The 26,772-nt window shown below is 44.0% G+C and overlaps 1 protein-coding gene across 1 annotated transcript; it reads right to left on the bottom strand.

Moving 5' to 3' along the window:
- Window positions 1-1,785: 1,785 nt before the first annotated feature.
- LOC147415945 (D-beta-hydroxybutyrate dehydrogenase, mitochondrial-like) lies at window positions 1,786-17,555 on the bottom strand. The gene is made up of 4 exons (XM_086461305.1): window positions 17,216-17,555; window positions 7,935-8,087; window positions 5,000-5,130; window positions 1,786-2,133 (listed from the first exon to the last, which is right to left on the bottom strand). Exons 1-4 carry the CDS (start codon window positions 17,553-17,555, stop codon window positions 1,786-1,788), a joined length of 972 nt encoding a protein of 323 aa, XP_086317431.1.
- Window positions 17,556-26,772: the final 9,217 nt, after the last annotated feature.

Here is a 26,772-nt window from a genome sequence, read left to right as displayed (position 1 = left end):
CTGCTGTTACATGAGGCTACTGAAATATTGGTCACGTGCTTCACCACATAGACAGCAAATAAAGGAGGAATTTTCAGTTGGAAGTGTTTCATGTCATTGATTTTCGGGAGGCTGCTCTTCTGGTGGTCCTGGCTCTCAGCAACAACTTCTTGCTGTAGCTTTTAGGAATGCAGATAGAAGGGAGACCGTGTAATGGAAAGCGACATTGTCTCTGAGACAGAGAGAAGAACATGTACCCTGGGCCTGATGGAGAAACATCTGGGTTTCAAAGCTGCTTGTTGGCTTCAGTGCCTACTTACTGTAAGGAAGGGTAATCTACACAAAGACTGGCTAAGAGCATGAAAGCAACTCCTCCAAAGCAATGTAAGGCTGCTGAAATCCCTGAGGTCAAGCGGGGGGAATTCCTATACAAGAAATAGATTGGTTCAGTTGGAATAAGCCTTGTTGCTATTCCCTTGCTTGGCCTTGTTCAGTTGTGGTTAAATGAGGAGAGTGGATGATAATCGTTTGATAATCTTGCTGTTGATGGGCTGAGGAACAGGTGGGAGCCCTGGCTTGTCCTCTTACCAGTGCCAGCTCCAGCGATGGGTCCAGCATTTGGGAAGAGAAGTAGAATGTTCCACAGTCTAAAAAAGGTGCAGTAAGATGGCTGTTCCACTGCTGAGTGTTATCAGGAGAGGACCTGGAATAGTCAGTCTCTTTGCTGATCTATGTTTCTGACTCAGACTGCCCAACAACCCACCACAACAGAAAGTGACTTTTCTCAGTAATTAATTAAATGTATTAGGAAAGACTTCCCAGATATAGGATGGAATTTCTGGTTCAGGCCAAAAAGTTAACCAGGTCAACTTATAGCAGAATCCGGTTTGATATGGGAGACCTGGCATAGGGGAGGCTAATGCTCTGTGCTGCTGCCCTGTATCTACCAGCATTACTGCCGTTGGTCTCAGCTATTCTGGGATCTTTTGGTTCCAGAATTCCTGGATTTTGTCCCATGCTACAACCAAGCTGAATTTACAACTGTGTACGTGTAAACCAGCAATCTTTGCCGCAACAGTTATTAGGAGACTGCTAATGAAGCAACTGTGCTCCATTACTCTCATAGATACATGTTACTAAAGTTTTCCTGTTCATGTTAATAGATTTTCTTTTTTCATCAGACCTTATTCCCTATAGTAGCAAAAACAGAGCTCCAGGCTGACTATGTTCTTTCTAAGCTACAGGTTGCTACTGCATACTGATATCTGTCACCTTGGTGTTTATCTTTAGGTTACTTTAGGTTAACACATTGATTAATCCAGGCATTAGATAAAAGATAGAGTTTATTTAGGATTGAATACTCATTTGTAAATGGAATATGCTACTTATTTTCCCAAGTCCAAGACATATTGGTTTTGTTATCCAGAACACCTGAAAAAGTGCTGAACTGTAGTTAGCCAAGTCGCTGTTTCCATATTAACAACTTTATTGTTTGGCTTTTCCTAACTTTCTACAGCCGCCTACCTCGTTCAAAGTATTTCAAGGTCTGTTTCTCACTCCTAACTTTTCCCTTAACCTCTTCCCATCACCCCTAATAAATTACTACTCAGGTTCCTACAAATAAGGTATTTTCATCTCTGCAGTAATGATTTCAGGTGGGCAGTTGCCCTGTGGGATATACTCCATTTTGTCTCCATTGTGTCTCTAACACAGTAACCTGGTATTTCTGGGAGCATTAGTCTGAGCCCTGACTTTCACAGTTTAAAAACCTGCCCAGCTTGAGTCACTGAACAGTACCAATATAGGCTATGCAAGTTTTACTTTACTCAGTGCGTAAGACAAAACAGAATCCATCACAACGGTTGGGAATAAAGCACACACAAACACCAGTGCTTTTTCCTTCAGCTTTGCTACCATGTAACGCGCCTTGGGTGCAGGAGACGTTAAAGCATCTACCATAGCATCTACAACCTCATTGCCGTTAGTGCTTCCCTCGCTCAGTATGCTGTTGAAAAAGTTTGCCCGCTCTTGAACATACTCCTTATTGTAAACTGCCTTTTCCTCTTCACTGAGTTCATTCCAGATCTCTTCAGCACTGACTGGTGGCTGAATTTTTGTAGAGCGTGCATAATTTCCTGGCTGAATAATACAGACCTAAAAGCAAGATGTAAAACTTATCAAGATGCAATCAGTCATTCTGAATTCAATTAAGTACTATAGTCAGTAAAACAGATCAAAAGCTTTCTGCAGACAGATTTCTTCTAGAAAATGCTGCCTTGTTGAAATTTTAACCTTGAAAACTTGACTCAAATCAAATATATTCCCGTGAAACATTTAAGATTGCAGAGGTGCTTTATTCTGACTTCCTCATTTTGCTCTGATGTTAATGTTCTTGTTTTGACTACGCAGCATACCTTCACAGAATGCAATTGTGCATCTTTGATTTTTAGGGAATGCTTAATGGTATAAATGTTTTGACAATACTGAGACAAAGCATTTCAGTATGACTTTGATGTCTCCAAAGAGGAATATTTTGGATTTTTCACTCAGTGGCAAATCTTGCAATTGGAATTTTTTTGCCCTAATCTCGGGCAAAAGGAGGATGTCAAAGAAAATTAGAAGGTCCTGGGGAAAGAAGTACTGTTTTTCCTAAGTAGGTGTAATTAAAAGGAAAATAGGCGTTGTCAGCCAAGTACAGAGGGGACCAAAGGTCCTGGTCTAGCTCTCACTGAAGTCATTAGCAAATTGCCGTAGATTTCTGTGCATGTAGATTTAAATTGAAGGCACGCAAATCCTTTGCTACTCTGCCTGTTTTCTTTGCATGTGTTGTTGCTACTCTTCTGCTACCTTCTGAGGCTTCTGGGGTATTTCAGAGCAGGATGAGCACTCGCAGTATGCACGCTTTTCCTCAGCAGCGAGCTTGTTAAAACTATTTGTAGATATGCAACATTAAAAACTCCATGGCATTTAACTGACCTGATTCCTAAGGACTACAACACAAGGTGAGGAAAAATGGTGCTGAGTTGTGTGAGAGACTTGGGGATGTGACAGGTGTTCTCCGGAAAAATCTGTGGTAATAGAAAACCTTAATGTCTCCACTCAGCCCCTCTACCAGAGGCTACCTACCCCTGGTGTGCCAGCACCGGCACATGCCTGCCTCTCAGCCTGCACGGCAATCGGCGCACTGCGTGCCGGGGGGGTTGGGGCACGGGCACTGTTAAGTGGGAGCGGGAAGGGCTGCAGGAGAGCTCCAGCAGAGAGATAGCATGCATAGCTGGGGGCATCTTGTGCTGCCTCGGATAGGTTTGTCACAGGGCATCTTTGGGAGCCCTCCCTTTGGGTGCTGTTTTCAAAAGTGTTCAGTATTAGCTAAGCTAATGCCAGTAATAAACTTCCCACATTTATTTTAAGCAAAGTAGGTTTGAAAACTTGATGGTTTGGAGCTTTTTGGAGTTGGCTAGGAGAGCAGGAGAGACGATGCTTTTTTCCCCTTCCTTGATTTTCTGTAGCCTTCTTTCTAATAGAAGACACAGACTTTGTTTCCTGTAGGCAGCCAGTTTGCCTGGCTGGAGTTCAGTGGGACAGAGCCATAGCTCCATCTGTTCCTTGACACCTCTGGATGACTTTCTGCTGTGAAAGGACAAAGGAAACAACAGGGCAGGGGAGGGGAGCACAGTGAAGAGGGACTGTGTATTCTGTAGGCTCTCTGTGGGCTAGGTTCTGAGACAAATGCCAGCCAGTGTCTTGCATACAGTGAGAAACAGAAAAATAACTCTCATAGATATTCTGGAAATGTTTGTCAGCCTGGCTTATTGTATTGTGTGCTGGGGCTATTCCAGGGGTGAGGGAACGTAAAAATGCCAAAAACGACCAGAGGAGCTAACCTGTTAAACTAAGCTCTTCCATGCATTTGAGATTATCCTCAGCTAATCGGTTCAAATCCTCATCATGCTGTGTGGTATTAGGATGTGTAAAATCACTCGCATTTTATAGCATTTTATATTTATCCAAAAGGGGTAGTTAATAGATGCATAGCAGTAATTTCTTCCAACACCAAGCTTATGAACAGTGCTATAAACCTCTGTATGTAAAGAGTACACCAATGTAACTCCTCTAGGGAAGACTTTTAGTGTTTGAGAAGAGTGTTTCAGCAGTGGAGTGACTCCAAGGAAAAAGCCTAGCGAAGCTGCTTAATGATCTAAGCTTCAGGTTTGACTATCAGTGTTGCTTAGACAGGGCACTAAGAGCACTCTTAGAGCCTCTTAGGTTAAGAGAATAAAAACATAATTACTACTCATAATTACACAGTATTGCCTCTTGTAGTGTAGCTTTTCCCACAAAAAGGAAGGAGCTTTTAAGCACTGCTATTGTGAGAGAAGAGAGAAAAAACCCCTCAGGCAGGTGACAAGCCTTCCTTTTTGCTGTACATCACTCACACCTGGGCTCTTTGCTCCTGCAGCCACCCCAGAAAAAGTTGCAGTTACCTGGTATTGTTATCAACTCTTCACAGAGCATGGCACTGCTCAGGCAGGCCTGTCTTAGGAAGTTTCTCCATTGTAGAGGATGTGGAGAAAGCGTGGAAGTTGCAGTGTTGCACAAAGAGGAGAAGCGCTATCCCACAGCTTCCCAGAATGGCAAACATCACCCAGGTCTGCTGTTTCGGTGATTTCTAGCTCACTCATTAGCCACAGAGAAACCACCTCTTTCAACAGGCAAGTTGCACCCATGGATTCAGCTCTGATCTTTACCTTTGTCATTTTTGATGCGTGGAGCTTACTTTGCACAAGATTAGATATAATTTTGTATAAGCTTGTTCTTGTTCCCTTGGCCAAAATTTCCACATGGCAGTTCCATGCCATTGTCTGGTTCTTTGTGCAAGTCACTTGCTTCTTTCCCCACAAAAAGATGCATTTCAGCCCCATAGGAAGTTTCAGGAGTGAAATTTCTCTCTTGCTCATATGAAAATCAATGCTAGAAATAGCAGGGAGTTTCACACAAAACAACTTGTTGTATCACTTACCTGAACACCGAACTTCTTCATTTCCAGTCTTAGAGCATCGCAAAATTTTTCAATAGCTGCCTTGGTCATAGAATATATGCCGTTTCCCAGAGAAAAATAGGCAATAATGCTGGACATGAAAACAATACGTCCTGGAAAGAAAGCAGTTCAAATAATGTAACTTCACTCTCAGTCTTTAACATAGAATTGATTTACCTGAGTCTTCTGAATAGCTAATAACGTGGTGTTTAGCATGATGCTGTGTTACTAAATGGTATCGAAAGCTGGGCTGTGTAGGTGTGCAGTCCCAGCACAGAAGTGCACTCAGCTCTGTTAAGCAGAGAACTTCACACAGAAATCTTCCTTCCATCTAGTGACAGATGCTGTACTAGACAAAGTGTAACACATTCCCAGCATGCTGCTTATTCCTTCTGAGTCCGAGACAGGATGAAAGGAGTGGAAACAAAGTGGTCCTCTAAAAACTTTAGAGTGAAAAATAGCAATAAAAGACTGCTAGTAATAGGAGAAGGACTGCAGAGGAGTGATGATTTTCCCTGTGGTGGATATATGACTACTAATTCCATTTTTTTCTGTGCTAATGATGTCTCTGCACTGAGACCTGGCTTACAACTGTGCACATAAAGTCAAAATCAGACTGCACAGTGATAAGCTTCACCAGGGGAAGGTGACTTGACAAAATGTGTGCAGCCTTACACTGCCTTGCTGTAATTTCCCTGATCTGTGCTGCTTTTTTCTCCTTTCTAACTCTTGCAGGAATGCCTTAAATAGCAGAGATTTCTGATTTGAGGCACTGGGCTGTGGCTCGTTTCCATTGTTTACTTGTAAACTTCTATCACATAGTTATACCATAGAGTTCAGAAATGTGTAAATGTGGATATATAAATACCAGGGGTGAGAGAGAAGATGGTGTTGTTGCTAACAAGGTATAAGAATGTTGTTGCACTCTTATTGCTGCCACAGATGCAGATAACGTCTGGGCCCCAGATCTGACCGAATGGTATAGGCTTGTGGGATATCAAAAGGGCATCATGGGAATGCAGTGAAATCTGTCTTGCTGAATTATGTTCCCTGCCTTCCTATGCAGCGTCTGGAATAAATCTTATATATAGTAATAGGAGAACAACTGCCAGCTTGCTGATCAAGATGCTACATCAGCTGGCCTGGTCCTCTGGAAAAGTTATGGGGGAATGTTACTCATCTCAGAGCTGGATGCTTAATTCTAGGCTGGAGGGCAACACCTCCTTATATATGTATCAACAACGTTGAAGTTTTTCTTGGAACAGGTGCTCCTGCTAAAACGGCAGTAAGCCCCTTCCTTCAGAACACGGCTACTGGGTAAGCGATGGTAGGATGACCTCTGCCTCTTTTATCCAGTAGCTAAGTGATTTGGGGCGCACACCCAGGATGTGGGACACATCATTTAACTTTTCCCTTTCACTAAGGTAATTGAAACCCAGCTTTCTGAGGAGAATGCTCTAACCTCCACAATTCAAGCTTTTCATCTGGAGAGGCCACTTGCTGCCCCCAAAAACATAAGCTTTAGCTGTCCTGGCTGTTCCTGTGAGGAAGGAGACAGGAAACCTAGGATTCTTTCTAGAAGTGCCCTGGCCTCCTCTCCTACATAGATGGGACTTGAAAATCAGGTGTGGGCAAGGCAGCATTGCCAGCCAGGAATAAGATGCAGAGTGCTCTTTTGAGATAAGGGACTATGCATGTGCAGCCACCCAGACTCAAATCTTCTAAAAGTTTATGGATGTGCTTAATATCATACACACAATTAGTCCCTTTCACTTCAGAGTAGCCCCTTGCAATTCATGGAGTCAGACAAATGCCTCTGATCAGCATCACAGAGTTATAGCAGTAAGTAGGACATCACGGGAAAAAAAGTGATGTCTCCCCGTGTAATGGCCACATAACACACTCACTGAGTATATGCAATAGCACATTTTTCTACAAAACACATCCAGCTTGCAGTATTTCAAGGTTTCTTTATTGTTGCATCAGAATATCAGCAGCCAAAGGCAACCAAGCGGAAAAAAGCAAAGTAACCAAAAAGGGAATGCTTTTATCTTACCAACATTTTGTGTAACAGTGACATCTGGGGCTTCCAGATGAAACCTAGCCCTTACTGTTCTTGATGCTGTATAGACACAGAACAAATCCTCACCTTAATAAGCTTACAACTTAAATGGACAAGCTAAGCAAAAGGGGTAGAAAGGAAAAGCGTATCTTTGTTTCCCAAATATAGATAGGGACAGGTAGGGAACAAACTGCAAGGCAATTGAGGCATGCTGCAATGCTGCAGAGGGCTATTTGAACCATTTAGTCTCAGAAGAAAGGATGAAGCCCACGCATGTGGAGGTCCATGCAAATGCATTTATCCCATTGGATAGCCATGCGTCTCTGTACCGCACTGTTTCACATACTTGAAGTTTCCTGCCCAAGGTCATAGAGAGGATCTTGCTAGGCCTGGAACTGGAAGCTGGATGTCTCTAGTTCACCTCTATAGGGTCATCCTTCCTCTCCTAATTGCCAAACAGTAAAATAGTAAAGCCTAAATAATAAAGTTAAGCAGGAGTTTATTGGATCTTTGTGTTTTCTGATTGTCAGTGCTTACAAAGCCTTGCCCGGGCTTAATGATGTACTGTAAGCATTTTTTCTCTCTTTTATTTTTTTGAGTCAAACACTGCCATAATTCATTATTTGTAAACACTTTTTTCTATGTATTATAAAGACAGGATCTTTAAGGGTATTTTTTTCCTCTTACGACTATACCCTCTTTTCAGGATCAAGTTGCTCTTTCAGGCCACACAGAAGGAGACTGTCATTTCAGTTCAATGAGAGACAATTAAGGCTTCTTTTATAGATGCTACATTACCCTGATTATAGTAAGCTAATTATTCTACGACTCTAAATAACAGTGGATTAGCATTACCCTTGTATTTCCTTAGAAGGGGAAGAAATGCCAGGGTTGTCCTGATGCTCCCAAGGAGATTCACATCTGCAAATTTTTCATATTTTTCCATAGACAGCCACCCTGTCTCACCAAATGTTGATATTCCTGCATTGTTGACAAGCCCCCAGAAACCTATGGAAGAGAAATGTCTCAGCAAGCATTTGTCACTGCAAAACAACCACCATTAGGCGATGAAACAACACTGGTGATTTGAACCCTTGGAAACATCTTTTTAGTTGTCTTATCTTTTTGTCTTTTCTACTTAGAAGTGCAGGCATGTTTTGTTTAATGAAGGAATGTAATTGTGGCCATTATCTGGACTATATAAGTCTCAGTGCTGTTTAATAATCACTCACTTTGTAGTCATCTTAAGTTATTTATGAATGACATGATCTGGGAGACTACATCTTACTGCCAATGCAGTGTACCATGATATTTTAATTACTTTAATCCCACTGTGTGCTATGAGCAGCTTTGTGAAAATTATATTAAGCAGTCTAAAGGCTAAGGGGTAATATTTTCAAAGTGCCTGACTAATTTAGGAGCCTGAGTCTTGGCTCCTTTTCCAGGATTTGAGCTTCGATGCCTTCTGAAATCAACCAGGATCAGGTACATGGGTACATCATTGGGTAAAGTAACCAAGTAAGGGCAGTGGCTACAGTATTTTTTTGGTTTATTTTGTACCCTTGGGCAACTCTATTCCTCCACATAACAATGCATTTTGGTGCTAAGGAGCCCAGCCCCCTGAAATGCAGTAAGATTCCAGTGTTTACAAGTGGAAATTTATCGGCAGCAAAGCTTGTTCTGACAGAACTCTCTGCCAGAAAATGCAAGGCCTTTAGCCCAAAGCCACAGCGCTTCGTGTGAGCACTGTGCAGTGCTAACAACCTCAGCTGTTGGAAAGGCTTTTTTGTTGAAGTGTAGAGTGCTCGCAGTTTGGAGCGGACGTGCTGACTAAATGCTGATTCAGCCATGCTGACTTGTTCTTGCCTTCAGAGCACATATCTGTAGATGTACAGCAAAGCAGTGAGTGACACAGTGCTTTTGAAAACATTTCTGTTTCTGTCCTCAAATCCTGACTGAGAGTATTTCTAGGGTAACCAGCAGTGTAACATGTATCCAGAAGTGCAAGGGTAGCCTGACTTGCACTGAAATAGCTAAGTTTGCAGCCTGTCTCTGCCAGCCTTGACAGGTTTTCTCATGCATTTTTTTAAAGAATTCTTGTACGCATCTGAGGCAAATGATTTTTTTGTCATGCCTTCTACAGGATCTCCAAGCCTAGTTTTCTGGTGAGGCAGAGGGGGTATCAGTGCCTGTCTTCCTTCTTCTGGACACAGAGTCTGGGGCATGGGTGTGATGCTGACCCAGCTGTACCATCCTGTACCCATGGTGGCAAAGTTATTCTCAGGGGGACCAAAGGTCCCCCCACTGAAGGTGCCACAGAAACCCTTGGGCTGAACTCTTTTCTTCCTGACCTTCTCTGACAAAGCTACTGTGATGATTTCATGGTATCTTGGGCTTTCCAGAGACCTGCCAAGAGCTGCTAATACAGGATTTCATTCACAGCAATAGTTAAAGCTGAAACAGATAGGTTTTTCAATTCGTTTGTAAAGCAGACCTCTGTAAGCTTTCCTAACATACATACACTACTTGTATTACGCAGTGAAATTGGTGTTTGAACAGAGAAAGAAACAAAGTTCTTTCAGTGAATGTCTTGTTTGCAGAGCAAAACACTCAAAATCAGGAATTTACCACACAGAACTTGGATAACCCTGTCCACCAAAGAGAATAAATCATTATTTAGCGGTCTGCCACACAGCAATCCTTGACACTGGATCTCTCTTGTAACTTTACGTACAGACTGACTGCTGTCCTAGCAATGCAGCAGTTTCCTTGTACTCACCTCTTTTCCACTGTCCCAGGTGTCAGCAGACAGTGGAGAGGAAATGGACCAAAAAAATGGCCACTGGAATTGGGCATCCTAGACTTCTCTCTTCCCCCTGCCATTGCCCTGTTGTTCCAGGCCTTTCCATCATTCTATGGCTTTATTTCTCCTTCTTAAAATGGAACTAGACCCATGGGACTGACCTCCCAGTAAAATGCTTCAAGATCAATGGATTAGAGAGTCCTCTGTAAAGGACTCAGTATTTTTGTACTTGCATGTGATCTGATCTGCAGATGGACTGACTGAGTAGCTGCACACCCCATCTCTTTCTACTTAAGGCTGGAGGTCTCTGTAGTCAGGTTTATTTTTACATAACTCTAACACAATACAAACTGAAGCCTGGCATCACTGTAAAAGCTGTTCTCTGATCTTCTCAGCTTTACCTTTGCTAATTAAAAAAAAAAAAAGTCATTCTGCTTCTGCCGACGCATCCTGCACAGCACAGCAACAACACTTGTTCCGCATATCCCTGAATTCACTAGGGCTTCAGAAATACAGCCACTAAACTTTAGACAATTGATTTTCTTCTTCTTTCTCTGACCTGTGAAGCACAGAATTTAGCTTGCAAAGCTTAAGTTTTCTCGCCAGCCATTTGCCTCATGGACTTCAAAGATTCCAGGTTGTTAGTGGTGAGGCCAGCCTGTGTGTATAAGCAGGCAGAGTTCACAGAATAATGGCTGCTTCTTTCTGTGCAGTGTCCAAATCAAAAGTCAAGAGGAGAAAAACTGGCTTGAGATAAACTGAAACAGGCTTTCCTGAAGAGAAGATTAAGTAAAACATAAAAAAAGATTTTGCTCAGGGTCAGATCAAAACATTTTGTTTGCCCTCAAGTGAAACTTACTGTTCCTCAGAACATTTTGGCATTCCCAAATGGGAAACGTTCAGCTATTTTCCACAAATTTTCCTGCCACTTTCTTCAGTTGAATCAATTTGCAAAGTTCTACCCAAGTAACAAAGAGTTTGTTGTTGCCTTATGCCACTTTCTCAGAAAACTTCCTACATCCTGAGAAACAACCCACCCAGCTGTGTACTCAGGGAAGCTGAATCTGCTTTGCTTTTCCTTTCCCAAAATGTTTGTGGTAAAAATTAATGCTATAAACATGCATACAAAATACATTGTATGTTTGCTTAGACAAATGCAGCTCAGGTAACCTAAGAAACATAGTCCTTAGATGGAAGTCTAGAAGGACAAGGCACAAGTAAGAATCAAACAGCAAAAGGAGAGAGATATTGCATTTCTGCAGAGTGTCCATGCACAGACACACTAGGAAAAAGCAGCTGATGTTTGATCTGGAAGGGAAAAATTACTCAAACTGTCAAAACAGAACTCAGCCCCAGCACAGTATAGGAAAAGGAGTATTAGACTGTGCTGCAGCAGGCAGGGAATAAATAAACTGGAAAGCAGAACTGGATGTCAAAGAGATTTTCACTGATCTCTGTGTTGGGAAAATGGATCCTGAGGACAACGATTAAAAGATATAGCAGGGGATCTAAAGAATCACTTTAGGAAACCTAACTTAAGATTAGTGAGGCTTTCAGGAGAAGAACACCAGCTCTCACATAACCTCCCAGATAATTTCTGCTTCAAGACATGCTGACCAAAAGACATGTATCCAGAGTCCTTATTTGGACCCAAAAGATGTCTGATGTTTTTCCAGAAGCTCTTAGAAGCTGTGTGCTTGCAAAATGTTTTGAAAATTAGGCCATTTCTATGTAGGTGCCTACACGCAAATAATATCTGAATTTGGCCAGGTTTTCTAAACTCAAACATGTATTCTTGGTATCACTGATCTTTGGGGTATCTCATCTAAACCTGAGCCCATGCAAAAATGGCAGACTCTTTCCTGAAAGGTTCCAATCCCGTACTAAAGGAAACTAGCCAGAGGAAGGAGAGTGTGGTTTGCCATATTACTACTGAAAAACGAAGAAAGGGACAAACCAATCTGTCTGTGGCAATGCTAGGTGTCCGTAGTAGCAGTCAAGCTGAGACTCCTGGGTTTTAGATAACTACATTTATGAGTCATAGAATCATAGAATGGCTTAGGTTGGAAGGGACCCTAGAGATCATCTAATCCAACCTCCCTGCCATGGGCAGGGGCACCTCTCAACTAAACTAGGTTGCTCAAGGCCTCAGTCACCATCCTTTGCTTGGAATAGCGTGCTGTAGTTGTCTTCATTGCAAGGATGAATCTATTTGTATGGGAAGTCTGGACTAAAATATGGTACTATGGGCCTACTGGGTGGCTTCTGTGAACAGGAAATCTTAATTAAGTGGAGGAGAGTACTTAATAACCTTGGAGTAGGAGGTAGGACTAAACTGATATTCCTCCTCTCCAGCTAGCTACACATCACCCACTCACAGCAGGCAACGACAGGAAGAGAAATTCCTGTTTTAAAAAGAAGAAAATCAGAAAAATACTGAGATTTGCTGTAGAGCCTGAGAGAGTTGAAAATTAACATGCCCCAAAGTCCCCGTCTACTTCATATTTGCTTTAATGTGCAAGTGCAAGAAGTTTCCTCTTTCTGAGCAAGAAAGGATTCTAAATATTTCAGAAAGACATCTTAATGGGCACACAAGCAAAAAAAAAAAAAAAAAAAAAAAAAGGCATCAGAGCCAGCAGATTTTCACAGAGGGACAGTTAGTTAGCTCTAGAGAATGAGCTAGGTAACAAGGAAATTGCTTTACCATCCTTTTCAGATTCACATAATTTCACAGTCTAGAATAGAACAAATATTTACAAGGAAACAAACTATGAAGCAGTGGAATATCCAGCTAGGTGTGTTACCAGTAGTTTGGATTCCTACTCTTGCATTAGAGAGACAGAGAAGACAAGGTGTAGCTTGGGTTAGTTATCTCATGGTTACGGCATAACTAGAAGGTGTAGGGAGTATTGTGCTTTATTCCTGAGATTTTATACATTTTTTGTACATTTTGTACTGAATAGTCTACTTAAAGCAGGAAGTCTTTTATCTTTTAGTCTTATATAAGTCTACTTATCCTGGGCCCAGGAAAATGTGAGAGCACAGTATTCCTCCATGACATCCCTTGCCTCCAGCAACTGCCAAGCAAGGCTTCTTGGACTCATTTTCCCCAGAATAAGGAACTTCTCGTGTGTTTCCATGCAGTGAACGGAGTCAGTAGGAGAGTGTGACTCTCCCATCCACTGGAGTCCACAATTAGGCAGTTAGGTTTTTCACTGGGACTCTAGGCAAAAAATACAGGCTTTACAGTATAGAACTGCAGAATCTTCAACTTGGGTCTAGGTTTGAAGCAACGAAAATCTACCAAAGAACAAGATTCAGGAGGGACTTGAGCTTTCTGAGCCCCTGTTAATTGCCAGCTTCTTGTCCGGAGAGCCCTCTGTTGTAGATTGTACACTCTTCAGGACAGAGACTCTCTTACTTTGTCCGTGTATCAGGTCTAGAATAAGAGTATGTGATGCTGACTGGGATCAATAAGCTTTATGCAAATACAAGCAGAAACAAGAGCATTCTGGAAGTCTGAAACAAGGAAAATAGTGTCTAGAGATGTAATGAATGCAAGAAAACATGTATTTTCATCAACTAAAGGAAAATATTTAAGATAAAGGACAAAATTTTGGCTTATCAGTCATATTAAGTTGACTCGGAAGACAGCATGTCTACCAAAAAAGCCATACTTATCTGAGATCCATGAGTCCATGGAAAGGATGATACTGTAATCATGAAGAATAAATATTTAATCTTTACTAGGATTTACGCTGAGCTGTTTAAACACAGTATGCAAAAAGCAGTCGTTTAACTCTGTTTTCATACATCTTCTGATGGTTAATTTGGAATCCATAGCCTTTGCACATTTACCATTAAACCTGGAGATTGCTGAAGTGGTTTCTTTGTGACTGTTTTTGGAATGATACAGGAGTGGTTTAGTGATCTGAATTTAGAAGTCCAGCACGCTGATGTGACGTACTTAAAATCTTTGGTACTAGACTGAAACTGATTATAGTAATAATTGAAGAAGAGAAGCGAGGGAACAGTCTCTAAGCAAACGCCTAGCGATTCCCAGAGATAGATGCCTCTTCTCAGTTTCTACAGGCAGTTGCTGAATAGAATTATCCTGTTCTGAGGGAGGGAGAGACAGACAGACAGAACCGTCCAATAGTACTTACAAGCTAAAAACAACATACGGAACTGTTAGTAACTATTAGAACTGCCAGTAACTATTTTAAAGGTGAATGTTTTCACAGCTTTTAAGTAAGATAGTCTGTGATCTGCTATAATCTTTCAGCCTGATCCATTGGATTCGTACAGCAGTATGAATTGTTTGTGCAAAAACCAAAAGCAGATTTTCTGTCTGTCCAGTGCTTATTTAAAAGAGTCTGCTGGACCGAACACCTGCTCTTTGCTCTCTGTACTACAAATGTCCGACACGTACTTGATTTTCAGTTTGGTCAGTCTCCTGGTGTAGGCTGTGGGTGCTGCTGTTTGTGATCCACTATGGAAAATGTCCTAAGCTTTCACTACGGAGAGTTCCATAACTGGTGGGACAGTGAGGCACATGCTCTGCTGCCCACCCTTTGGGAACCTTTGGGTAGTAGATAAAATGTTCTGTGCAGTCACATACTTTTCTCATCTTCTAGGTACTTTCAGAACATAAATGCAATTACAAATTGTTCAGAATTCTCTTTCCTAATGAAAAAGAATATCACTAAAAACAATCTTTGACCCAAATGTAAAAAAATTTTACAATTTCTATCTTTAACAAATAAATTGGTTAATATGAGAGCTAACCATCAGTTGAATCATTAAATTTAAACTGGTTTTGTGAAGTTAAAATACCAAAGAAAACAACACATCTATTTTCAGAGGTGCCAAGAAGGAACACTCCTACTGAAGTCTTTTGCTTAAAGACTCTACATAAGTAGAGTGTCCTCACAGTTTCTTTACATTTGAGATAAAAAATGTTTATGCCTCTATATTGATGAAGAAGACTTGTGGCATTTACTCCATTAACATCAGACATTAAAATAACTCCTTTGCTCCTTTTTATTTAATAAACTTAGGAGGAAGATTACTTGATAATTGAGAGTTTTCCCAAATGGCATATGTGCTACCTGAATCTATAAAATTACTCTTCTGCCTTTGCAGATGTGCTGGTTTAGGCTGGGCTAGAGTTAATTTTCTTCACAGTAGCTAGGATGGGCTGTGTTTTGGATCTGTGCTGGAAACAGAGTTGATAATTCAGGGATGTTTTCATTATTGCTGGCAGTGCTTACACAGACCCGAGGCCTTTTCTGCTTCTCACCCCACCCCACCAGTGAGTAGGCTGGGGGTGCACAAGGAGTTGGAGGGGACACAGCTGGGACAGCTGACCCTCACTGACCGAAGGGGTATTCCATACCATATGACGTCATGCTCAGCATATAAAGCTGGGGGAAGAAGAAGGAAGGGGGGGGACATTTGGAGTAATGGCGTTTGTCTTCCCAAGTGACTGTTACGCATGATGCAGACCGGCTTTCCTGGAGATGGCTGAACACCTGCCTGCCGATGGGAAGCGGTGAATGAATTCTCTGTCTTGTTGTGCTTGCATGCACAGCTTCTGCTTTACCTATTCAGCTGTCCTTATCTCAGCCCACGAGTTTTCTCACTTTTCTGATTCTCTCCCCCATCTCATCGGAAGGGGAGTGAGTGAGTGGCTGCGTGGTGCTTATTTGCCAGCTGGGGTTAAACCACGATGGTGGAGGACCCTCAAAATGCTGCAGCAGAAGAGCTGACCAACAATGGGAAAAGGTTGTGGCTGTAAAGGCCTGACTGACCCAGGAAAACCACTGTGCACATGTTGTGTGCACACTGCATTTCAACACCAGCTGTGCTCAAGTGTCCTTCCTGGCCCCTCCAGCAAGCCCTGATGTCTCTAGCATGATTTGCCTTGATCTGAAGGAGTGTCCACATGCCTATGAGCAGCAAGGACAACTAGCAAGTTAGTGCTGAACTGTGGACTCAAGAGTCTACACGACAGCATGAACATGACCATTGCATAAGCTGCCAAGCTGCCAGAATTACAGGACTAATTATCTGTAGCCCAGAGTTTCAGGTGACCTGATCCCCATTGAGCCTACAAGGGCTTTTGTGAGTCATCTGCATTGTCTCTGCAGCTTGGGAAAGAGACTGAGAAAGAAAGGCTCTGCCTCTTAATCAGATAAGGTCAAGATCAACCATAAATACACGTACTTAATGAGAGGTGTCTAGGCTTTTTCTTACTTTCATCCCCTTCTCAACGTGCTAATGAACCAGGCAGGCAGAGGCCTTGCATTTCATTATGCTCTATTCTCTGCTTATATTCCCCCTGTGAGCAGGAACTGTTTGTAATTCTGAGGGAGTCTTACTTCTGAGCCTGAGTAAGCCTGCTCTGAGCCAAATGTACTCCCTGGTATTACACTGAGTGACTCTTGCCCTGCAGCCTAAATGGGAAAGGAGGTGACTGTAGCCCCATTACCTGCTCTGTGCCATGTGTTCTGAGTGGATAACCCCGGATTTAGATTGTCTGCAATTATTCTGCAAGCTAAAAATCTATCCGTTCCCCTGGGTGTATAATTGACAGGTTTCCTTTTAAGTAATCCTTGCAGGGACTAGCTTGACAAATCTCAACTTATACCAAGAAGCAACTGGTTTGGCACAGCACGGCAGCTGTCCTCTCTGCATTTGCTTTATTTATTCCCCCTTTCACAAATCATGCCCAGAAATACACCACCTTCCCACCACCTCCGATGCGTGGATGCTTGTTCTTCTCTGCCTTCCCTGCAGTTTCCTCCTGTGGGACATCTGGGGAGGGATCCCCGGGACCCCCACACCCAGGGATTTCCGCTTCAGGTAGAAAGGTGAGGAGCCCTGAGGAGCCCACCCATTCTCCACTGCCGGCACCTTTGGACGGGCACCGCTTTGTGTACTGCTTAGCCAAGCATCAATGCATTTTTTAATATAAAAATCGCTGTTATTCTTGATAGCGGTGATTGCAATGAGCACCACCAGTGACCCGAGCCGTGAGAGCCCAGCTGACCGCCTCGGGCAGCTCCCTGTCAGCAGCCCCTCCGAGCCCCGGGGCCGTTTTCGGGGCGAGGTGCCCGCCGGCCCTGCCGCTCCCGCCCGCCCCTCGCCCAGCCCGCGGGGCAGCGGCGGCGGCGGACGGGGCCGGGGGGGAGGAGGCGGCCGCTCCCCGGGGCTGCGGCTGGCGGGGGCCACTAAGGGCCGGTAGCCGAGAGCGAGGCTCGCCCCGCCGCCACCCCCGCGGCCGCCGCCGGTCCCAGCGGCCGCCCCGCCTCACCTCGCCCCGCCTCACCTCGCTCGGGCAGGTGGCTGAGCACCAGCTCCTTGGCGGCCAGCACGTCGCGGGCGCGGGTGACATCGAGCCGCAGGACGCGCAGGCGGCCGGCGCCAGCGGCGGCGGCCTCCCGCTGCAACCGCCGCGCCCCCTCGCCGCCGGGGCAGAGGCAGCCGGCGAAGACGGTGAAGCCGAGGCGGTGAAGGCGGAGCGCCAGCAGGTGCCCGAAGCCGCTGTCGCAGCCGGTGATGAGCACGGCCCGGCCGGCCGGCTCCAGCGCTGCCGCCCCGCGCCGCCACAGCCGCCCCAGCAGCAGCAGCAGCAGCAGCAGGAGGAGGAGAGGGGCCGCGGCCCACATGCTGCCCGCGCCGCCGCCGCGCCGTGTGGGCGGGAGGGACCGGTGGGCAGCGCCCGGCCCGCCCGCCCGCCATCCCATCCCCTCCCCTCCCCCGGGCAGCGGCCGCCCGCAGGCACCGCCCTCGCCCCGCGGGCTTGCGGGGGGCCTGGGGCCGGGCCCCTCCGAGCGGCGGTGGGGAGGAGGGCCGGCATCCTAGTGAAGCCCGGGGCTTGGTAGGGGTCTCTCCCCACCGGGAGTAGCGGGGCGTGGGGTGTCTTTTTCCCCCCATGCTTCTCATGGCTTGTTTAAGAAAGAAATAGGGCAGTCTGTAAGCGTCGTGCGGTGGCCGGGCGGCTGGATCTGTGCGGTCAGAAGGGAGCTGGGTTATGGCGAAATCCAGTGCTGAAGTTACCACGGACAGTTCAACCCCTCCGCCTGACTGGGCTCCGGCGCGCCGTCACTACGGACTGGCCATAGGGAATTAAGTGAAAGTATTTCTGGATCCGTGAGATGGGGATTTCTAATACAGCTGCATTATAGTTCGTTATAGTTGATATATGTTATGTTATACTATTAATTGATGTGGTTTTTTTAATCGCCCAGGTCTGTGCCTGCTATGTTGTATCAAGGGTGCCTGTAGACACTCTATGTAGAGGAAAATGTCTGTTTCTTGTAGGCTAAAATGACAGTTTTTGCTGAGCAAAGATCTCTGAGAGCTGAGATTACAGGAGAATTTGATTAGGCAGGGGTTTCTCTGCCCTTTCTTTCATCTGATAAAGTCTCCAAGCAGCTATTGAAAGGGATAGTATTTCATATCTGCCTCCTCTGAGTAAAATGAAATGGTTGAAAGAACCAGATGCCTTTATTAATTGTGATTTAAAGTTGGCTTGTGAAAAATACAAAGAGGCCAGAGTCATTCCTTGACATACACAACAGCAGAAGAAGCAGCAGGACTTAACAGGCACGGGGATGGTCCTAAATATTTGCCTAATCTGCATCACCGTAACTCCACAGTCAGCCTTTTTCACTTCTGGCACCTTGTTTTAAATACCCACTGTATCGCGTTGTGGCAGACGGGTTTCAGAACTGGTGGTGCCCTGCTGAGACTCCAGAAATGGCACTGGTCCCTACAGTCAGTGGTGTTTCATGTTTGTATGGGGATCCCTTTGCACTGGCATACTGAATGATGTTCTAAGGAGAAAGGGAATAATTATTGTTTAAATCTCTTTTCCATGGGCTGAGGCATTCATCTGTCTACTCTTGTCAGCTGCCCACCTGTCTAGGTTTACTTTAGCTTTAAAATGGTCAGCGCTGTCTCTTCTGCACTGCTCAGGTCTCCTGTAGGCATTGCATAATAGGACTTAAAGCCTCAAGTGCCTTGGAAAAGGAGGTTATGCTTTGCTGCTGGGAGACAAAGGGGGAAGTGGAATGGTTAAACCCAAAAGAAGATATCCAGATACCTGTCCTCAGCAGGATTTATTTGATTATGCTCCATCACACTGGGAGAAACTGCCCTCTTTTAGCCTTCAAAAGATCACTCAGTCTTCTGCAACTACATGAGTCACAAAGCTTTGTCTTTACATTAAAAAAAATATTATGCAACCCTCAAAATCATAAGAGTTGATAACAGTCTGTCCTCCAGCCATCTTCCCTATCTGGTTCCCTCCAGCATAAAAAGATGGGGAGGGAATCCAGATTCACCTCCTCCATGCCTCCTACCCATCTCTCCTCTGCGTCTGCCAGTCTCTACTCTCTCAGCTTTTGCATGCCATTGTTAATAACATGAAGATCACAGGCAGTGACAAAACCATTCTCCCGAAGAAGAAAAGGTGACCCAACTAACCTCTGAATCTTATGCTGTCTCTATTCCAAATAAACTTCAAAAGATACTAAAAACGTGGCACACAAATATGGCATGCTCCCATCTGAGAACAGGAGCAGTATTTTGTCAGAGCAGCAGAACAATTTAGGCTAAAAGTTTTGGATTAGAACTGTATCCTTCACAGTTACAAACAACTTCATGACCACCTGGTCCAGTAAACGAGGCCACTTAGGTCTACAGTGCAGAGTATTTGCAGTAGAATTTCTCTATTTGTTGGATTGATTTTCCTCTGCTTTATATTGTTCTGTTCCTAACTCAAATATATATGTGTACACACACACATACACATGCGTACATGTTAATATTCATATTGATTTTATGACTATATGTTTTGTCTAGTTTCCGAAATCCCTTTTTGACCTTTAGAACTCATTTTAATTAAAAACTCTGAAGTTTTTATCTCTGTCTTAACCTGTTCTACCTCTTATGTAATTCAAGTCAGTTGTGGTTTACCTGAGGCAAGTCTAAGCAGAGGTCTGGATTTTGAGGAAGTAGATGAGGAAATGGAAAATGCCTACAGGCTGGTACTGATGAGGATCTGGCCAAGTCTATGCCTAGAACATGCCCAGAGATCTTCCACTCTTCCTGAGAGCGTTTCTGAGAATGGCAACCTGTGAAGCTCATGCTTAGTTTTCCTCTAGGTCACCCAGTAAGTTTCAGTGTGAAATAACAAGTTGCCACAGTTAAAAACTGAAGAAGCAGCTTTCTAGAGTCTCTTCTTAGGTGATTAGATAGGCAGATATTCAAAAGTGCTGCATTCCTGAGGACCACAGTGGCTGCAGTTCTTCCACACCTTGGAAAAACAGGTCATTTCCAGAAATGCCAAACTATGGATTTAAGGTATTTAAGATTAGGCTCCTCTTAGAAAACAGTACTGCTCAGATCTTACTAACTCTACTAGTTATTGCTCCAAAGCAAATCAGATGGAAAAAAATGATGCTATAACCTTTTTGTTGAGCAGGGGAGTGTTGCCATGTTGTCCCTACCCTCAAAACAGACTGCATTGTTAAAGGACTGTCAGGTTGTTCTCAGGCAATGGCTGGAAAGGACGATGATAAAGGACAGCTGGCATGGGCTTTGCTCCTCTAATGCACCCCAGGACTTCCAGCTTGACTTCAGAGGAGACAGATATGCTTTTTACCTGATTCCTGAGCAAAGGGTCAGTGGATGTGAGGAGCAGAGCTTGCTACAGGACACTTAAATAATACGCACAGCTCTCGTAGAAATCAAGGTACAAGGGAGGGGAGGAGGCAGTGTAGCTTTTCTCTGCCCTTAATCTCCTTCTTGTCTTTTTGCCTCTTCTCGTGTCTACTCACCTCTATTTATTTTACCCATTCTCTTGCTCCTGTTCCCTCAGCCCCTCATCCCTCTACCCCTCCTGGCAGTCTTATCGCAAATTGGAGCTGTCTCAAAATTTGCTATCTGTCATGCTCGGTGGTACCCACTCTCAGTAGTGGGTAGGAGGAGTAATGATATTTGATGTCTTTCTTACAGCCTCAACTCTCCAGTATCATGTGTAAGTCATTATTATTTTTATTTTCTGAAGCAAAGATGAAGCTCTGATGTCTTTTCAGGTAACTGCAGATCCATCCTTGGTTTCACATGAGTCACTTTTGGTGCAAAGTGTCTGTCAAAGCTTCTGAAAAATGCTGAGAATGTGTGAGTGCCTTCTAAAAGCTCCAAGTAACCAAAAAAACCTAGGAAACAATAAACACAGACCCCTCTTTTGTTGAACGTTCTTATGCTTTTGAAGCCAGTTTCAGGATTTCCAGGGTGCAGGATCAGGATTTCTGACCCATCAGAGCTAGCTGTGTTACACACAATTCACCAGGAATGCGACTCCTCTCTCAGACTGCAGACCATTTAGCTTGCCTCTTGGTATTGTACAGGGAATAGCATAGCATGCTGCTGACCTTAGCTGGGACTTTCTGATACCAGCCCAGTGAAAACGATGCTTATCTTACAGAAAGAAACATGAAACTCATCTTTACCAGCCCATCTGGATAGATGCTTAGCAAAATACACTCCTACCTTCTAATGCTAACACACAAATGACACTGCTTGCTGCAACTATCCAAAAAGCTGAAATGGAATCTGCTTCTGCAGGCAAACATTTCAGGACTGGAAAAACTAGCTTTCCAGGAAGAAAATTAAAATAGTGTATTTTTGGTACAGTTAGACAGCCAAAGACATTCTGAACAGAAATGCTTGCAGTTTTTAGAGCTGGCAAGCTGTGTGTCCTAGTTCAGGACTCCGCCAGTGAACGCTCTGCTGTGGTGTCAAAGGAAGGGAGCCAATTGAAGGCTGTCATTGCATGTAATTAGGTAGGAGCAGTTGCATGTGGGCTGTGCATGGGGAATATCAAGTCTTTGAAGACTAAGCAGGATGTCTGGTTCTGTATAATGTGATGAGCTATATTAAAATCTTATTGCATATTTTTAAAAACCCTGGACTCAGTTGACAAAACAGATTTAGGATACCACGTGTATTGCTCGGCATGTCATAAAAGGGAGATGGCTTCCTTTTAAAGGGCAAGACAGGAATATATCTACCCATGAAATATTTTCAAATACTTGTTGCTGTGTACAATGTCCAGTCTATTCCAGAGATGGATTCTTCCATTTGTCGGAAGTTATTTTATTAAGTTGCTAGGATTAAGTCCTTTCTGGCAGTATTGGAGTAGTAGCAAACAAAGAAAGGGAGATGGGAGGGAAAATTCTCTTAGAAGCAGGAAAATCCGCCTTCTCCTCTAACCTGAAGTGACTGATCCTCTTTAAACTGGAACACCCCTGGCTCAGGGACAGATAAGTCATGGCTCAGCTGGTGTATCCTTGTGCATGGACAGTGTGGAAAGTGAAAAGACACCCTACACCTTCGCATTATTACATTCCAGAAACAAACAGAAAAATAAACACTGTTTTGTGTCCTTTCTAACTTGCAAGACAAATGTTGGATGATTCTGACTTGAAAATGCTATCACAAAATGACACAAAGGGAGTAAAAATGCTTAGACTGCTTCTCCACACAGACTAATACGCATTTCTATCATGGAAGGATTACTGCAGCATAGCAAATTGAGAGTTTCAAGTGGAGGTGGAGGATAAGGATGAGGGGAGATCAAGTTTCCTTCTTTTCCTGATGACCAGAGATAGAAAGAGCTGAAATCAAAGTGGTTTCCTCCAGCACACGTTTTCACCTTAGCCACTCAGTGCGATTCATCAGGTAAACTGTTTTGAACCTAAGGGTTACTGAAGAAGAGGCACAACATTATGAGATTAGGATTTATCTCTGGTTAAAAGTTAGTTCAGTTTGAGAAACAGCATGCATTTGAACACAGTGGCTCTTCGTGAGCACCTCCATATGAGGAAAAGCCCTTACACTGTTGGACTGATGGGAAATTCCAGTGGTGTCAGAGTAGATAAAAAATCAGCTCAATGGTGAAAAACTAATCCAGCGTAAGTGTTAGCAAATTTTAAAATAATTTTACCCAAGCCCTAAATATCCCCTTCCAAATCTGCCCAGAATTAACTTTCAGTAATTTTGATTTATAATAAGTGCCTGAAAAAAGCAGAGGATGCCTTTACATTGATTTGACTGCAGATTCTCACAGTGCAAGAGGTAGAAACATGAAATCTGACTCAAGTTGCTATATCCTAAAAGATCTGTAAGAAAATACCAGGACCTTCCCTCCTTTCCAAGAGTGTAGCTTACCCTTGTAAGGACAGGATGCTGATGAAAGGCAATTTTTAAGCTGGCTCTGATTGTGTCACATCTGAACTGGGCCCAAAACTTTCTGAAGTCAATACAAAGATTTCTGTTGCTTTTGGATGCCTGATTGCACTGTATTGATGCAATGACAGAACAGCAGTAGCCTGGAGCTCATACAGTGACACAGGCACTGGGATTTTAGCTTTTGTGTAAGAAGTATGCTGAGCTTGCTATTTTTGACCTTAGTATTCCACACTGGCACCTATAGATTTGCCTGTTGAAGCTGTTATTTTTATGGAAAATCTATCCCACCAGCCACGTTACAAGCTGAACAACTCCATCATCTCTGCTCCTCCTATAATCTTCCAAAAGCAGGGACCTGAAGCTCTGCGGTTTGCTTAGATCAGCAGAGCAGAATCTTGATAGTACCGTGTTTATTTGCACTTGGGAGTTACAGGAAAATGCACATGCCAGACGATGCCCACGAGATGGCAGCCTGTGCAGCCTGTGCATAGAAAAATGGGCCCTGTTTATACCTGCAGGAAAAGAGACTTACCCTATACGTGTGCCACCTTCCCTCTGCAGGCAAAAGTGGCTCTGCAGCCCCGGCCAGCACACACTGGACAAGGTTTAAGCGTTCGGATAATGCCGTGCAGATGTGCCAGCTCTCACCTGCACCGCAGGATCTGACGGGTGGGAAGCAGGTGAGATGTGCTGACAAGCATGGAAATGCCACAGAGAAACCAGACAAGCTGGGACATTTCAGAGGTGTAACAGGAAAGTTACATCCCTGACAACACACAATCTGGAGAGGGGATGGAATGAAAGACACCTAGGAGGCAGATGGCCCAAAAGTGCTTTGTGCTGATTAGCAGCAAAAGAGCTCTGAGTTTGCAGTGCAATAAATACACATGAGCACAGGAGGGTGCTGCTCCATCTCTGACTTAGCATAAATATCTCTTCTCTGCTCCTTGGTGCCATCAACTTACAGGCTTCAGAAGGACATGTGTTCGTTCATCCTGGACAAAGACCTAGATGAGGCTAGCAGCTGAATAACCCCAGATGGCTACAGCTTTCTAGAGTAAAGTAACATTCACATGAAGGGCAGATTGTGCTCATCGGTGATGGCCAGCCACAGCCATCAGTCTACTGGATAAGCACCCAGGTCTGTCAGCCTGCAAAATGGTGTCCTAAGAACTTAATGCTGGTACAGGTGAAGGTATGGATAATTTTACTATCATCCCTTACTAGCTCAGGGCATAAATCAGAAGGCTGATGGTTTAAGGTGCTATTGCCCTTGTGCTCATTTGGTCAAGGTAGAATGTGGCACATAATTTGCCAGTTGGTCCAAACTGGGGGAGTCTAGACACCGATTCTTACTAGAAACAGCTCTATGGAAATTACTTTACAGTTTCATATTGAGTAACATTTGCCTCTCCTTAGCAGTGTCCCAGATGGTAGTGAGGGCACAAGGATGGGTAAGGAAGTGGAGGAGAAGTGGCCTAAGGGCACAGAGCAAATCAGAGACCGAGTGTGACAGGGAAGCCTGGTTTCCTTACTTAAAAGTCTGAGTTTCCCCATGTGCAGGACAAGCTTAATACCTTCTCCCACTCCCTGAAAAAAAAAAAAAAGGAAAATCCCAGAGGATGGAAATATGGGAAGGTTTGCATTTTTTAAAATAGAAGTTAGAAGTCAAAAGTCAATTCTGTGGTAGAGCTGGAGGAGTGCAAGAGAAGGGAAAGTATTACAGACAGTGGAGGGGTTTTTAATAGAAGAAACAGAGATACTGAAATTTGCTGCTAAGTCCACTGATGCAATTTGAGCCCCATAGAGAATGGTTCAAGAGAGAGCAGCTCCTACTCACCCACCTGCACCTGGTCCCAAACCTCACTGACATTACACAGAAAGAATTAACCAATAGGTCTGGTTTCCTCCTGGAATGTAAAAGCCCACAGAAAAAAAACAGACTTGTCTTCTCTGATATAGTTCCATCTCGAGCTGCCGGAAGTGCCATCAAGAATGCTGTCTGAGCAATGGCACGGGGTTACCTTCTTGGCCCTCGAGTAAGAGGGACAGCATGAAAGGCCGGTTTCTGGGCTCAGAGGGGGCGTACATGGTTAACAGGACCAGGTCTTTGCAGATAACAGGCTGTAAATGTTATTCTTTAGGGCAGTTTCTAACCCCTTTTCCCTGCCTCTTCATATAGTCCTACTTTTATAGGAAAATACAGGACCCATTTTTTAGAAGCTGTGTGTTTACCTGTACCCCTCAGCTGAGCAGTTTCCCTGACTCAGGATCTTTGCCTCCTCTAACGGTTGCATCACTGGTAAGCCATTGTAACTGCATTATTACAGAAATATGGGGGCTCATTTTTCCAGCCTAGGCAGTGCGTAGGAGATCATTTGGACTGGCAACCTCCCAAGCATAATATACTAAAATGTCATTCTGCTCCTGGGTGAAGCTTGGATTCTTCCCAGCTTATCTTCTCCTTTGGCTTGCAGCATCTATGTGTCTTGCCCTCATCTCTTGGCATGCAGATGCCTGAAGGTGTAGAAGAAATTGCTCTTGTTAATGCTGGGAAAGTGAAAATAGATGTATTTTAAATCCTAAAGGGCTGGGTTTTGCTTAAGTCCTTCTGCTTTGTTCTTGCCATTGTGCAAATGCCCACTTTTTGAATGGGCCCCCAAATGAAAGTGAGATGCTTTGGAGCAGCGCAGTGAGTGCTCAAGGCCTCCTGACAGGACTCCAGCTGCTCAGAGTCACTCTAAAACGGGTCATTTTTAATGCTCCTCACAAGGGGCTCAGAGCATAACATGGATTTGGAAGTTCGGATTTAAGGTTTTAATGATAAACTTTGCATGTGGATTTTGGCCATTCCCTTCCTCTGGCATGTTTTTTTTTGTTTGTTTTTGGCAGATTTCCAAGGGTACCAGACATACAGGGAACAGGAATTTGACTCAAATTCAGACAATGTGCCACAGAGCGGCTCAGTTCTGTGATGATGTTTCTGCCTCTGAAATCAGCTTCCTTTCCAGCAGAGCCCACTGGCATTGCTCTGACAGCACACAGGGATGTCCACGCAGTCATGATTTAGATCAGTGAGAACTGAAGCCATTGCTCAGTTGGCAAAGGGAACATTTCAAAGCTGAGTTCTTACCTGGGTTGCTAAAGAGTATTGTGTTTCTGAAAGCTGTGTGTCACATGGAGGCTGTTAAATAATGAATGCCAGGATGCATAGCTAAGTGTTGACATACAAAAGAAGCTGTGATCTGAGCACCAACTTCTCTGCCTGGCAGCAGCAGTGGGACACAGTTTCCCTAAATTTGCTCAGCTACTTTTTTTCTTTAAGTCATAGAATCATAGAATACCAGGTTGGAAGGGACCTCAAAGATCACCTGGTCCAACCTTTCTTGGGAAAACTACGGTCTAGATAAGATGGCTCAGCACCCTGTCTGGCTGAATCTTAAAATTGTCCAATGTTGGGGGATCCACCACTTCCCTGGGGAGATTATTCCAATAGCTTGTGAAAAATTTTCCTTTTGTGTCTAATCGGAATCTCCCCAGGAGTAACTTGTACACATTACCCCTGTCTTTCTCATGTGACTCCTTGTAAAGAGGGAGTCTTCATCTTCTTCATAGCCACCCTTT

This window comes from Leptosomus discolor, chromosome 2, assembly GCF_034619465.1.
Source record: "Leptosomus discolor isolate bLepDis1 chromosome 2, bLepDis1.hap2, whole genome shotgun sequence".
Classification (NCBI taxonomy): Eukaryota; Metazoa; Chordata; class Aves; order Leptosomiformes; family Leptosomidae; genus Leptosomus; species Leptosomus discolor.
The sequence above is the reverse complement of the archived record's forward strand: the minus strand, read 5'-3'. Positions and strand labels throughout refer to the sequence as shown.

Coding starts and splice junctions, on each gene's coding strand:
- LOC147415945 (XM_086461305.1), bottom strand. CDS start 17,555: ATGTGGGCCGCGGCCCCTCTCCTCCTCCTGCTGCTGCTGCTGCTGCTG. Junction 5,131..7,934: donor CCTTCTAAGGAAATACAAGG/GTAATGCTAATC, acceptor CTTTCTTTCCAG/GACGTATTGTTTTCATGTCC. Junction 2,134..4,999: donor TGAAGAAGTTCGGTGTTCAG/GTAAGTGATACA, acceptor TCTTGCTTTTAG/GTCTGTATTATTCAGCCAGG.